The sequence below is a fragment of the Pelobates fuscus genome, chromosome 5 (genome assembly GCF_036172605.1).
Source record: "Pelobates fuscus isolate aPelFus1 chromosome 5, aPelFus1.pri, whole genome shotgun sequence".
NCBI lineage: Eukaryota > Metazoa > Chordata > Amphibia > Anura > Pelobatidae > Pelobates > Pelobates fuscus.
Window position 1 is genome coordinate 113961362 of NC_086321.1, and position 13933 is coordinate 113975294.

The following is a 13933-nucleotide window of genomic DNA, read 5'->3' on the forward strand; positions in this document are numbered from 1 at the left end:
TGTGCTGTGAACCTTAGGAACTTTAATATAGGCATCATTTTATTTTAAATTGCGGGTATGAATGCATACTCTGGAAATCGTGTATACGCGAGTTGCCAAGGTGAAGGGGTTAAGGTGTTGATCCCAAAAGTTGGATATACATCCTATATCATTTACAACAAAAAATACTGTTTTAGTTACCCTATATCATCTTATGTTCTGGCCGTCCCAGGGACCATTTGCCATAGTATATATCATATATGTGCTATTTTATGTATATTTGTTTACAGTTTTTTTGACCATCTATACCACAATGCCAATTCTCTCTCTCTCTTTTTTTCTTTCAAAGCGCCTGGCACGGAATGGAATTATTATTACAACAAGTGAAGCTGTGCTCCTACAGTTAGTAGCAGACAAAGATCATCCAAAGTTCAAAGAAATTCAAAACCTCATCAAAGCAAGTGCTCCGGAGTCAGGACTCCTTTCTAAAGTTTGAGAAAAAGAAAACAAATGAGGGAAAGAACTGTCTGAAACACGTACTTCCATTTTCTCAAATGCAAAACAATAAGAGTTTTGCATTTGTATTCTTTGCATTAAGATTTTTTCCTCCCTAGAAACATCAGTAAACTTAAAACAAAATTGTTTTTATGTCAAATGAATTCTTCTAAATATATGTGTAACTCACTGTATTTTCAAAGATTATTTGCAGTTTTTTTTTTGTTGTTTTTTTTTAATCATTGAAAACATTGGCACTCCGATTTGCACTAGGACATTTACATGGTTCCCAAATCTACCATTAAAGGCCCATATTTCAGGAAAGCCTTTACTTTTGCACAGGTACATTTGTTTGAGTTTGTCTGATATATTATGAAAGAAGGATTTTATTAAAAGTTGACCTTTTGGTGTAGAAGGGAAGGTTTGGTAACTATCATTGCAGGTCACGTTGTGTGAATTTAACTTTTTTTTTTCCCTCTATACACTTATCTATTAAACTGGATTATTACAGAAATTAAAATTGTTACTTTGGGAAAAAATAAGTACCATTGCAATCTGACAGTTTGTAAATGTGAGCAAATTTAGGTGCAGTCATAAATAAAAGAACTAAAATGTTGCTTATTCTGAGACCAACATTGTTATGCTTCCAGATATGATGCCATTGGAAATATTTATGAAAATACATTGTCACAAATTAGTTAATCTCCCCCTCCAGTTTTATTAATTGTATCCAGGGAAATATTTTTGTAAAAGGGCGGTTGAGATTGAATTTGTTTGATATCTTAGTTCAACAATAGAATTGCAAATGCATGCAATTTGCTCTAGGTGAGGATGATATGTGTTGCAGGGCCAGAATAATTTAAAGAAGGTTCAGAATAATTTGAAGAATGCCAAAAGCTCTTGTGAACCAGCACAAATATTAATTGACCAGTCGTTGGCCAACAGAGAATATAACACTGATTCTTGGTAATGCTTGTACAAGCTTCTAAGAAAGGCATCTCAAACTCTGCCTCCCCCGATCTTACTGAACTGCAACACCCATGATTCTCTGCCCATCTATTACATTTAAAACAATTCTGGAAGTTGTGAGTCGATAACCTCTAAAAGGCCAGAGTTTGAGGTTCTTGTTCTAAAGCGTGTCAACTTTGAACATCAGGCTCTAAAAGTCTAGAATTTACTGTGGAATAACTGTGCTTACTAACCAATATAACCAGCACAATTTTTAAACTATAAATCGAGAGCCCCATGACTAGTAGTAATACATATATTTCCCATTTGACAGAAAATACATTTCTAAAGACGGGTGATCTTCTTTTCTATATTGATTGATTGTCCAGTGTAAGTGTATGTATACCTTTTTACAGTGAAAATCCAAAATTGATTTTGTACATAAATGATCTTCTAGCCATAGCTACCCAATTAATGGATAATACATGTCTTACAGTAGAGTTTTAAACTATTACCAAGTTTTAAAATCATCTCTATTCATTCACAAATGATATTGAATGACTGGTCATATGGGCCACAGTTAAAAAATTCCTTTTAATGTTTGTTTTACCGTATGTTACAAAAAGGTAATCTTTTTAAACTAGACCAAAAAAAATAAATAAATCATTACTTGTTAGACTTCTGACATTGGTGTACAAATATTAGCTTGCCTTTCTACACTCTATGTATGCCAGGCCATGTTGGGGGATGCAGTATTGTCTTCTATGTACCAGTGTCTTTTAAAACTTTGTAATGTGAGATAATTACTTAAATTCAGTGACTTCTAATAATGTGCCTGTGTGTGCTATACCTCAGATTATGTATATCTATGAAAAGTGCAGAGTAACGTCTATTTCTTCTGGTAAAATCTTTCTAGATTGTGCATTTTGTATTTGTAAGTTTGTTTTTGATCAATAATTAATAAATACAATATGTGTCTTGTTTTTCCTTTTTTTTCACATTTTTACATCTGAATCTAAATTGTATACAGAACCGGTTTTAAATTTGGGTTGCTGCTTCACACAGAATTGATCATATATGTTGTCCATCTAATCTCATTATGACTTTAGATCTTCACATGGTGCTCCATCTGGAAGACATCAGGATGAAAGGAGGTCTATTTTGATAATGAAATTCTAGATTACAGTATAAATTGGTTAGCGCCACAGTGATTTTAAACTGAGTGACAGGTGGATAAATTGGCAGCAGATGGGGAATGAAGTCCTTGGTCGTGATTAAATGTTTTAACCCCTTAAGGACACATGACATGTGTGACATGTCATGATTCCCTTTTATTCCAGAAGTTTGGTCCTTAAGGGGTTAAACCATATCATTGCTATTTTGCTTTTTTTAGTAAAGAGACAACAATGTATTGCACCTGATTAAAAGAAGTTTGAAATTATTGTTTTATGTGTGACCTACCAGAATATTTGTAATGTATAATTACACTAAGAGTTGCTGCTATGAGCAATATTAATTGGTGCAGAGTAGACCGTGTTACTATTTCCATGCATGGATTCAGATTTTTTTCTTTCCCTATAAATAACACCAGTGATTTACATAGGAGAATATTAGTGTAGTGTTCTTATAGAGATATCAATATATTTAGGCTTACCCTCATTTTTAGAGTTGAAACTGGGACCAGTTGAAGTATCACCAGGCGTGGCACCGCACATTGAAAATATATACACATATAATCTGACTCTCCCCTAGTCTTCAATCATTTAAGAAAAGTCTTAAAACCCATCTCTTTAGGAAAGCTTATGGCCTCCCAGAGTAACCTCTACCTCACACACCTGTCTCTTGCCCTCTCCTAAAGGAGAGCACTCTACTCTCTCCTCCGGCTCTGCTTCACTCCCACCTTATTTGATTGCTATTTCCTGTCCTAATGTGTTTTATACCCCACCTCCTACAGACTGCAAGCTAGTTTGAGCAGGGTCCTCTTCAGCATGTTGTTCCCTTCCGTTTTCTTGTAATTGTAATTGTAATATACAAACCAGTGCACTTGCTTATTAACTAAACAGTGATTTCAAATCCTAAATAGTACTATTTAAAAACACCTCACCTAGGTAGAAAATAATGGGGGTTTGGTTACATTATATGATCATACATTGTATAAGCCTGCCAACTGCATCCAAGCACCCCTCCCTGTCACATGTGCCTCATTCCAGGATCCTATTTAGCATTGACTTGCAGAGAGTCCCAGTAAGGAAGCATTTCCCAAGTAAGTGGATTAATCTCATATGAGCAAGCATTAGACTGCTAGAGTAGGACCTGCCAAGAATGGGGTACTTGGATGCAGTTGGCAGGCTTATGCAATGTATGATCATATAATGTAACCAAACCCCCATTATTTTCTACCTAGGTGAGGTGTTTTTAAATAGTACTATTTAGGATTTGAAATCATTGTTTAGTTAATAAGCGAGTGCACTGGTTTGTATATTTTGTATTTTGGCCCCAGTAGCACCCTGTAATATATGCATGTTTAGGCGAGTGCAGCACTCCTGACTTTGTGTGTGTGTGTGTGTGTGTGTGTATATATATATATATGTATGTATATGTGTATATATATATATATATATATATATATATATATATATATATATATATATATATATAAATATATATACACGCACACATACTATTCGATACACAGACACATATATGGGCAATCCCAGTCAAACCAGGCTATGTAATCTTGACACGTTTGATCTTAATGGCAAACTGAATGTTGCTTTGCAGCTAATGAGACTGCATTAAGATTGTTTTGTGTCATTTATGTTAGGGCTCATACTGCTATATTGCAACCCATCTATACTACTAGTTGATCGTGGTGGGCTCTCAGAAGTATCATATTAATTAGTTAACTCTTACTTTTATGTACTGTTGCCTAAGACCTTCTAATGAAATTAAGCTTAATTCTCTACTGACCTTCAGATCTGGACATGTTATCCAGAGAAGAGCACTCTTGAGTATACTAACGGCATGGCAGGGCACATTTAGATGCATCACTCACTATTTGTTTTTAATTAGGTGCTTATGTCTATTTGTTTATGACCTGTTTTGACATGTTCAAATTTGAGAAGCCTCAATGATTTTTCTATTTGTTCCACAACATGCAAGTTTCCACATTTGAGATTCCAAATTCCTATTCATTAAAATACTTTGCTCCCACACATGTATACCAGGATGGTATGTTATTGACTGATCACTGCGACTGCACAAGCTCCATGTCTGGGCTTCTCATGCGGTCACAATATTACCAATGTTCAACCACATTATTACTGGCATTTATATAGCATTAACATATTAAACAGCATTGTAATATAATATAAAGGGTAAAATGTAACAACAAATGAGACAAACCATTACACATTTTGAGAGGAACACATCCTGGGATGACCTTGCTTGAACGAATTTACAATCTAGAGGAGGTGGGGTATAATGGCTCAATTGAAAGGGCAGTTTGAGGGATTGCAACCAAGTGACAATGACAATGTGGGACAATGACAGAATTGGAAGGTGTAAATGAATAGGAGTCTGGACCTACTAGTTATGTTGAGGGAGTAAGAGATTAGGTTTCAGAAGTCACAATTACCCCTGGAGGAAGGCCATAGGCTATTCTTCAGAGATGTGTTTTAAAGGAAATCTTAAAGGAGTGAAGAATAGTGGAGAGTCTGATGAAGGAGGCAGGCAGTGCCATAAGGATGGCGTTGCCCGCTAGAAGTCCTGCAAGCACAAGTTAGCAGTACCAGCAGCAGACCGGAAAAGGTTACCGGCAGAGTGGAATGACCGAGAAGGGGGGGTGAATCAGTGAGGAATGTAGCAGGGGTAGTGTTGTCACATTTTCTACATTTAACTACCACATGTTCTACCTTAATACACCTTTAAAAAGGCACTTTATGCAACTTTGCAAATGCATTGTAGTGGTTATGGTGCTGTCTCTCATCATCCAGGTTAGATGGAATCACACTAAATAATGCAGAAGTGTAGTGTGGCGGACCACCTGGCACCTAACAACTACTGCTTGTTTGTTTGTATCATTCTCTTTTAACTAATTATGGTCCCTGAGGAAGTTCTAATCTCATAGAAAGAAACGCGTAGGACCTGTGGCTTTTTTTTTAAATAAATATATTTTATTTTATTTTAACACCACAATTCCTGCTCCTTTTTGGTTCCTGGGTTCCTGAGTTAGGTGAATCCATACTTAACCCCCCTAAAGGATTAGGGGTGGCACCCTGAAGGCGCTTTGATTATCTTCACTCTGTGAGTGCTTCTAAAAGACTGTCTTTATACATGCTGTATGCATTTGTACACTGTGAGCTATTAATTTCTTTTTAGGTTCAGACAGCGTTTTCCCCTATCTGTTGTGTATATTTGCTCAGGACAGTAATGTTGCCTGGCACAACTTTTCCTGTCAGGACGGTAATGTTGCTTGGCACAATTTTTCCTGTCCGGACGGTAATTGCCATTAGCCACATTTTTATGTTCAAATGTATACGTGACAGGAGGAAGGACAAGACTCATCTCTCCCAGTGTTGTAAAGTTCATCAGCACCATCATCTCCGAGTCAGGCGTCGTTATCCGACTAAACAGCTGTCCAGCTCCCACTCCAGTGTAACCAGAAACGTCATGTCCTGTCTCACAGTGTTAACTGTGGGCAGATCATGTAGGGTCTCACTGTAATCGCGACTCTCCAGAACTCTCGAACTCTGGTTCTGCAAAGGCCTCCCACAATAGGACTGGGACACTGTAATCTGTATATAAGTGTATACAAGTAAGCCATCTGACTGGAATAAACAGACTACCCCCAGCATTCAGTCTCGACTAATGTGTGTGGGGGAAATCTATACAGCTATACTCTCTTAGAGGAGAGGTCTTCCCACTGGGTGCTGGATACAGGTGTTGGTCCAGGGTGGGAAGGGATGGCGAGACCCTAGCCAAGCTGTGGTGGCTAAGGGGACTACGGTGCTTATGGTGTCTGCACCATAAGGAAGAATAAACTCTTCACACCCGGCCTGACAGCGTAGTCAGGGACAGACTATGTAGCCATAAGGAAAGTGTTTTTCAAAATGGGATCAAGCATGTTGTATAGTTTTAAACAGGCAGGCTTAGGAAAAAGATACAGTGTAAGAAATGAGTGATCACTGGACTGCACACAAACTATTTCATGCAGTTCAGGTTTTCTTTGCAGTTAGAAACAGGGGTAAGGTCCCGGGGAAAAAAGTGTGGGAACTCACCCAAGATCCACCACCCCTCCCAAAAAAAAAAAATATTACACTTGTATGCACATATAAATGCATACACACACACTGACAGGTGCACACAGACATACACTCAGAGACATACACTCTCACACACACACACACACTCAAACACTCACAGACGCACACACATACTTAGACACTCACACAGTGGTGTATTTTAATTTTGTGCTGCCCTAGGCATGACTAAACCTGAGCACCCCCCTAATCTGTATTTACCACCCCTTCCTTTCAAGGGCGCACCTCTTCCTGATTAAAGGGACACTCCAGGCATCCAGACCACTTCTGCTCATTGGAGTGGTCTGGGTGCCAACTCCCACTACCCTTAACCCTGCAAGTGTAATTATTGCAGTTTTTTTTTAAACTGCAATAATTACCTTGCAGGGTTAAGTCCTCCCCTAGTGGCTGTCTATTAGACAGCCACTAGAGGGAACTTCCTGGTTTCTAGCACAGGTTTTCTGTGCTAGAGCGTCGCTGGACGTCCTCACGCTGTGTGAGGACCTCCAGCGTCGCTCTATTCCCCATAGGTGTGTCAATGCTTTCCTATGGGGTGCGCTAATGCGCATGCGCGGCATTGCCGCGCATGCGCATTAGGTCTCCTTGGCCAGCGGGCGAGATCAGTCTCGCCCACCGGCTGACGTAAGCAGAAGGAGGAGCGGCGGGGGAGGAGCAGGCAGCGACGTGGGACATGCCGCTGCCTCTGGTAAGTCACTGAAGGGGTTTTCACCCCTTCAGCAACTGGGGATTGCGGGGTGGGAGGGAGAGGGACCCTCCAGTGCCAGGAAAACGGATTGTTTTCCTGGCACTGGAGTTTCCCTTTAAGAACCCACCCCTTCCTCTTTAGACTCCACATTTTCCTGCTCCTTTTAAATAAATACTATAGTGCCAGGAAAACAAAGCTGTTTTCCTGGCACTATAATTCCCCATAGTGCCCCCCTCCCTTGTGTCCTCCCCTCCCCCACTCGACACTGAAGGGGCTAAAATCCTATGGGTATTTAGCAGATGCTGGATGTCCTCATGCACAGCGTGAGGACATCCAGCATCAGTTAGGTGACTTTTGGTGACCTAACCACCTGAAAGTCCCTTTAGTGGCTGTCTGGTAGACAGCCACTAGAGGTGGAGTTACCCCTCAAGGTAATTATTGCAGTTTCCAAGAAACTGCAATAATTACACTTGCAGGAGGCACTGCACCCAGACCACTTCAACGAGCTGAAGTTGTCTGGGTGCCTATAGTGTCCCTTTAAGCACACTCTCTGACAGACACACACGCATTCACTGACACACACTGGCAGATATACAATACACTGACAATAATACACACACTCAATGACAAACACACAGACGTCACTGATTGGCACACACTCATTCATTGACAGAGAGACACACACAAACACACTGACAAACACACACTAATAGTCACACACACACACACTAAATGTCAAACAGACTCTCACTGATTTGACACACTCACAAACATACACATGCATACACTAACAGAAGCACATACACACAAACATACACATGCATACACTAACAGAAGCACATACACACAAATGTACATACTCTAACAGACGTAAATACACTCATACATACACACATACACTAACAGACATACAAACACTCATACACTAAAAGACACACCTACACTCATACACACACTCACTGACACAAGCACACACATACACTAACAGACACACACACACACACACACATACAAACACACACTAACAGACATACACACATACATACACTAACAGACACACACAGACACACATACATACACACACTAACAGACATACATACACTAACAGACATATATACAAATTATTAATATTATTAGATTATTAGACTAATATTATTAACATTTCCCACACACCCAGCCTCCCTAACTTTTGGGAAAGCTGGCATGGATGGGTCCTTGGGGTCCAGTGGGGCTGCAGTGAGGCAGGCGGCTGTTCTAATCAGAGGCGGCGAGGGAGCTATGTTCTCCCAGCGCTGCTCCCTCATGGGCTGTCTACTGATGCCGGGAGCCGGAATATTACATCATACACATCATATTCCGGCTCCCTGCATCAGCAAACGGCATGCGAGGGAGCAGAGCTGGGAGAACATAGCTCCCTCACCATGTCTGATAGGTAGACAGGCGCCCACCCGGGGGGGTGCGGGGAGGTCCATCAGGTGGCCCCCCCCCCCTCCATGACAGGAGGAACACGGGAGGCATTTGGGGGTGGCGTTTTTTGCCGCCCCCCTGGTTAGTGCCTGCAGGGGGAACGGCATTCCTGCTTTGAAAAAAGGGCAGGAACGCCGTTCCCACTCGTTCCTGCAGGACTCGAGCCCTGGTTAGAAAGCATGTGATGGCATGCGGACATTCAGTAATGAAGACGGTGTCACATTCTGGCACCCAGAGGATAACTGGGGAGAAGCAGCCTGTCTGAGGCACAGGAGACTGAGGACCTGGTGAATAGAACTTGGCCTGAGCATGTAATAGTGTCTCAAAATGCGCACTCTGGGGCATATTTGCCAAATCCTGAAAATGGAAGGTTAAATGCTGACATTATATTAATTGTATTTAAAATCATGTAAAATGTGATGCTTTTCTTAATACGAAAATTACCAAGGCAACGATCCACACAGCACACAAAAAAAAAAGAAAGTGCCCACAGAATGCAGCCCATATCCTACCCCACATATATATGTATACACACACACACACACATCACCCACTAAACAAACATACACAATACATTCACTACACACACACACACATCATCCACTGCCCAAACACACTGTGTCCACTACACAAACACACGTACTACATACACTGCATCCACTAAACACACTGCTTCCACTACAGACATTAATTGCTAAACAAACACACTGTATCACACACTGCATCCAGTACCCACGAGATTCACTAAACAAACACACACGCACTACATCCACTACACATACATTACATCCACTTTACACATACCACATTAACTACACAAACACACATTCTGCATTCAAAATACAAGTGCTGTACCCACCACACAAATATACACTCTGTATCCATTACAGACACACTCTGCATCCACTAAACACACACACACACACACACACACACTGCATTCACTACACACGCATCCTTGTGGGCAGACTCAGGGTGAGCCCTGTAAGAGGAGTCGGGGGTGAGTCCTGGGGTCCCTAGACCATGAGCTGTGTAAAGGACAGGCAGCCCTATTTTCTCTAAACTGATAGCAACCATACCACACCAGTGTGCTGGTGCTGGCTCTGCCCCGATCTGCCTCCTTGACTGACATAATCAGAAGTGGTGATCTCAGCCAATCCAATGCTTTCCTACAGGAAAGCACTGGATTGGCTGAGATTGTCAAGGAGGCAGATCAGGGGCAGAGCCAGCACAAGCCAACAACAGCCCTGGCATCTCCTCATAGAGATGCATTGAATCAATGCATCTCTATGAGGAAAGTTCCGTGTCTCCATGCAGAGGGTGGAGACAATTAATGGCATTACTGCACACTGTGCAGCACTGCCCCAGGAAACATGTCTAGTAGCCATCTGAGGAGTGGCCAGTGGAATTATCCCCAGGCTGAATGTAAACTCTGCCTTTTCTCTGAAAAGACAGTGTTTACTGCAAAAAGCCTGAAGGGCTGACTCTACTCACCAGAACAAATACAACAAGCTGTAGTTGTTCTGGTGACTATAGTGTCCCTTTAATCCCCTGGACAAAACGTGGATATTTTTTTTTTCACTCAACCATTTTATTGTTTTAAATAAATATAGTAGATTATGGTGGACTATTGAGTTACAATATAGAACCCGAAAACTGAAAATTTCTTTTGGACAGGCTGATTAACAGCTGACATTTGAGATAATTAAAAAAAAAAATTAGTATTGTTTGTTTATTTTTAAATGTGTATTTAATAAGTATGCCCCTGTCCACAAAAAGAAAAGAAAAAAGGAAAAATGATAAACACCATAAATAAAAGCACTCCCTTCTTTTGAAATACAATCTCCCTGTTATATTTGTTAGAATATGATAGCACAACATTGCTTGATTTTTGGAACTGGAATACATTACCTATCAACAAATGTAGGCTGAGTTGATTAATTGTAAATAGTCCCAGCATGTTTGTTTCAGTGCATTATTTTTGGATTTCATGTTAATGCTCCATTTAATCCATTCAAAGGGTGATAGAGTGCAAGCAATCAAATAAATGAAAACCAGGCATACTTATTAGGAAAAAAAAGAGTATAATCTGCTTTTATTGAGTTATCTTTACTTCATATTTACTGAAACCTTTAATTTTATACAGAATTATCCTGCATTTCAATGCAACAGTGATTAAAGGTTTCGACTCCATTTTTGCAAATGATCGGGTTGTATTTCATATAACGATTTTCTATTCTTTCATGACTTTGTGGATGCATCTCTGTAAAGGGACTTTAAAGTTTTCTGGGTGCACTGTCCCTGAAACTGCAATGATTACCTTGCGGGACTAAGACTGCCTTGAGTGGCTGTCAATCAGACTCTAGGTCCCCTAAAATGCAGAGCATGAGGACATCCAGTGTCATTGAGGCAATGCTTTCCTATATGGAGGGCCTAATGCGCTAGCTGCACTCTCCACGCATGCGTATTAGGCTCCCCATCAGATGATGTCGGAGGAGTTAGAATGCCGACCCTGCACCTACAGACATTAGCGCTGGAATCGGCTGAGTAAATAATTTTTTTAACCCGTTACATGCTAGGGGAAAGGGGGTGTGAGGGAGAAAGGTGACCAGAGAGCGCTATAGTGTTAGGAATACAGATGTGTATTCCCAACCTTATAGAATCCCTTTAAGAGGAATATCCATAGCACCTACAACACATATTTGGTGTTCACTAATTTGTGTTATGTGAAACATATAAGATTGACTGAAAATATCATATAGTTTAGCAAAAAAGAAGCAATAACATTAACCCGTTGAATAATAATAAATAAAGGGTTACTCTAAGTATCATGACCATATGATGATAGGAGTACCCTGACCCAGTTCCCTGGTAAAAGGGTAAACCGTTCAGCAAGTGGTCCAGTGGCACACTTCCACCTGTGCAGAGCTGCACAAACTGGAAGCTACGATGGTCAACATTCTTTAGCTGAGCATGTCAGCTAACCTCTCTCAGCCAATGACTAACATTCTGTGCAATGAAAGTTGCACAGAATTAACATTAGTTAGCCAGGAACTCTATGGCGCTGATGGAAGTAAAGTCACACCTCTGACATCTTAGTAGTTAATCGCTCTGTATGTAGCATTTCACTTTCAAACACTGTACATTCAGATTCCATGCACCATGACCACTTCAAATAACTGAAGTGGCCATAGCCCTTTGAGTAATTCTTTAATGAAATGATCTGAGTAGAAAAAAATATATAATAAAATAACTATAGCTTTTTATTTTTACAATCTTTATTTTAGTATTTTTCAAAGTTTTTCAAAAAAGTTTTCTTTACAGAGTAACAGCTAGGAAGCAGGAAGTATATAAGGATAAAACCATTTGCATTAACGACAATATCGTGAGAGACATCATAAATAGTGTTAACAGAGTGGTACTAGTCGTCACAAGTCAAAACTGAACTTTGGCAATTTGGTGCTAATGTTTATTCAAGCATTCGGCCGCTCATGAGATGTGTTTTAACCAAGGGATCTAGAGTCCTATAGATTTTTTTGAGGTACACCTGAGTATTGCCGTCAAAGTTTCCATTTCATATATCTCCTTCACTGCTGGAGAGATGGCGCAACCAGGTGCTTCCAGTATGTCGGGATCAGGGACTTTGTGGCAGTTAGCAGGTGTTTAGTCAAGGAATTTTGGTACACTTTTAGGGACATCTCAGTGTGGTCTAGAAGCATTGGGAGTGTTGGAATTGGATGTCTGAGTCCACGATTTTTCCTAATTTGAGTGCGTATTAGTGCCCAATAGGTTAATATTTCAATGTAGGACCACCAGATAGGGAGCATATTGCCAGTAGTCGAACAGGAGCACCAGCATTCTTTGGTAGTCACTGCGTTCATGCGGTTAATCACGTCTAGTGACCTGTACCAATTGATTACCACTTTATAGCTAATTTCTTGGCACTTTAGCTAATGGAGCATTTGTGGGTCAAGGTAAACTGTTGTCCCAGTCCTGATCTGTGAGAGTTGTCTCAGTCTGCCTCTCCTAACTAGCAGTGAACTGCCTGTCTTCACCTGCTAGTAACATGGCATATAGAGTTGAGATCCCTTTAGTGATGTGTTCATGAGTGGAGCAGATTGATACCTTGTGTGGTCGTTTAGTATGTTTTGACCTGGTGGTATCAAAATGTTTGTATTTCTGTCAGGATGTTCTCTGGTATTAAGTCTGCTATGGTTTTGAGACGACTGGCGTTGCACCATTGGTGCATATATGCTCAGTCCATCATCTGGAAACCCCGTAGTCTACAGGGTGGAGACCCTCCGCGTGTTCTAGGTTGTGGGTAATTGGGGTTAGTGGGCATGGGGTGGTTGCCAGCTAATGTGAATAACGGAGGGAACACAACAATGTTAAGGTGGCATAGATTATGGGGTTACCCGTGCACATACTGAAAAATGGGTAGCTTATTATAAATTACTGAAAAAGGCAGAATGCTTCTATGGCTGTAGGGTGTATATGTTAAGAGAGTTCATATGAATCGAAACCATACTGAGTACATAAACACCAGTTAACCAAAATGTATTCATTAAACTTTAGATTTGATTAACATATAATACATTGCCTTTAAAGGGATGCTAAAGGTATTAAAACCACTTTATGTTAATTAAGCAATATTAGTGTATAGATCATGCACCTCCAGTGTCAGTGCTTAATGATCTGCCATTTAGGAGTTGAATCACTTTTGTATCAGTTTATGCAGCCATACCCACGTCTCCCTTTGCTGTGACTGACACAACCTGCATGAAAAACTATGTTAACTCGCTTTAGAAGTTTTTATCTATTACTTTGTAAATTGAACTTTAATCAAACACAGGAGGCTCATGTTGGGTATTAATGGTTATTACCAAATACAAAAAATGTACAGATACACCAAAACGTGGAAATAGACACACACTAAGTGGGAAATAGATAGAGAAAAAACTCTAAAAACAATAACCCTTGTACTACAAGTACTGTAGATAAGGACTCCTCACAGTCCTCAAAATGATATGGAAAGCAG

General features: G+C 40.3%; 1 protein-coding gene across 2 annotated transcripts in view; it reads left to right on the plus strand.

The window, feature by feature from the left end:
- ISOC1 (isochorismatase domain containing 1) overlaps nt 1-584 on the plus strand; it is a 38595-nt gene extending 38011 nt beyond the window's left edge. For both annotated transcript variants that reach the window (XM_063454160.1, XM_063454161.1), the window contains exon 5: nt 329-584. In XM_063454160.1, coding sequence (XP_063310230.1) covers nt 329-475 — 147 coding nt within the window. In that variant the 3' untranslated portion in view covers nt 476-584. The remainder of the gene's footprint in view (nt 1-328) is intronic.
- The last annotated feature ends 13349 nt before the right edge of the window (nt 585-13933 follow it).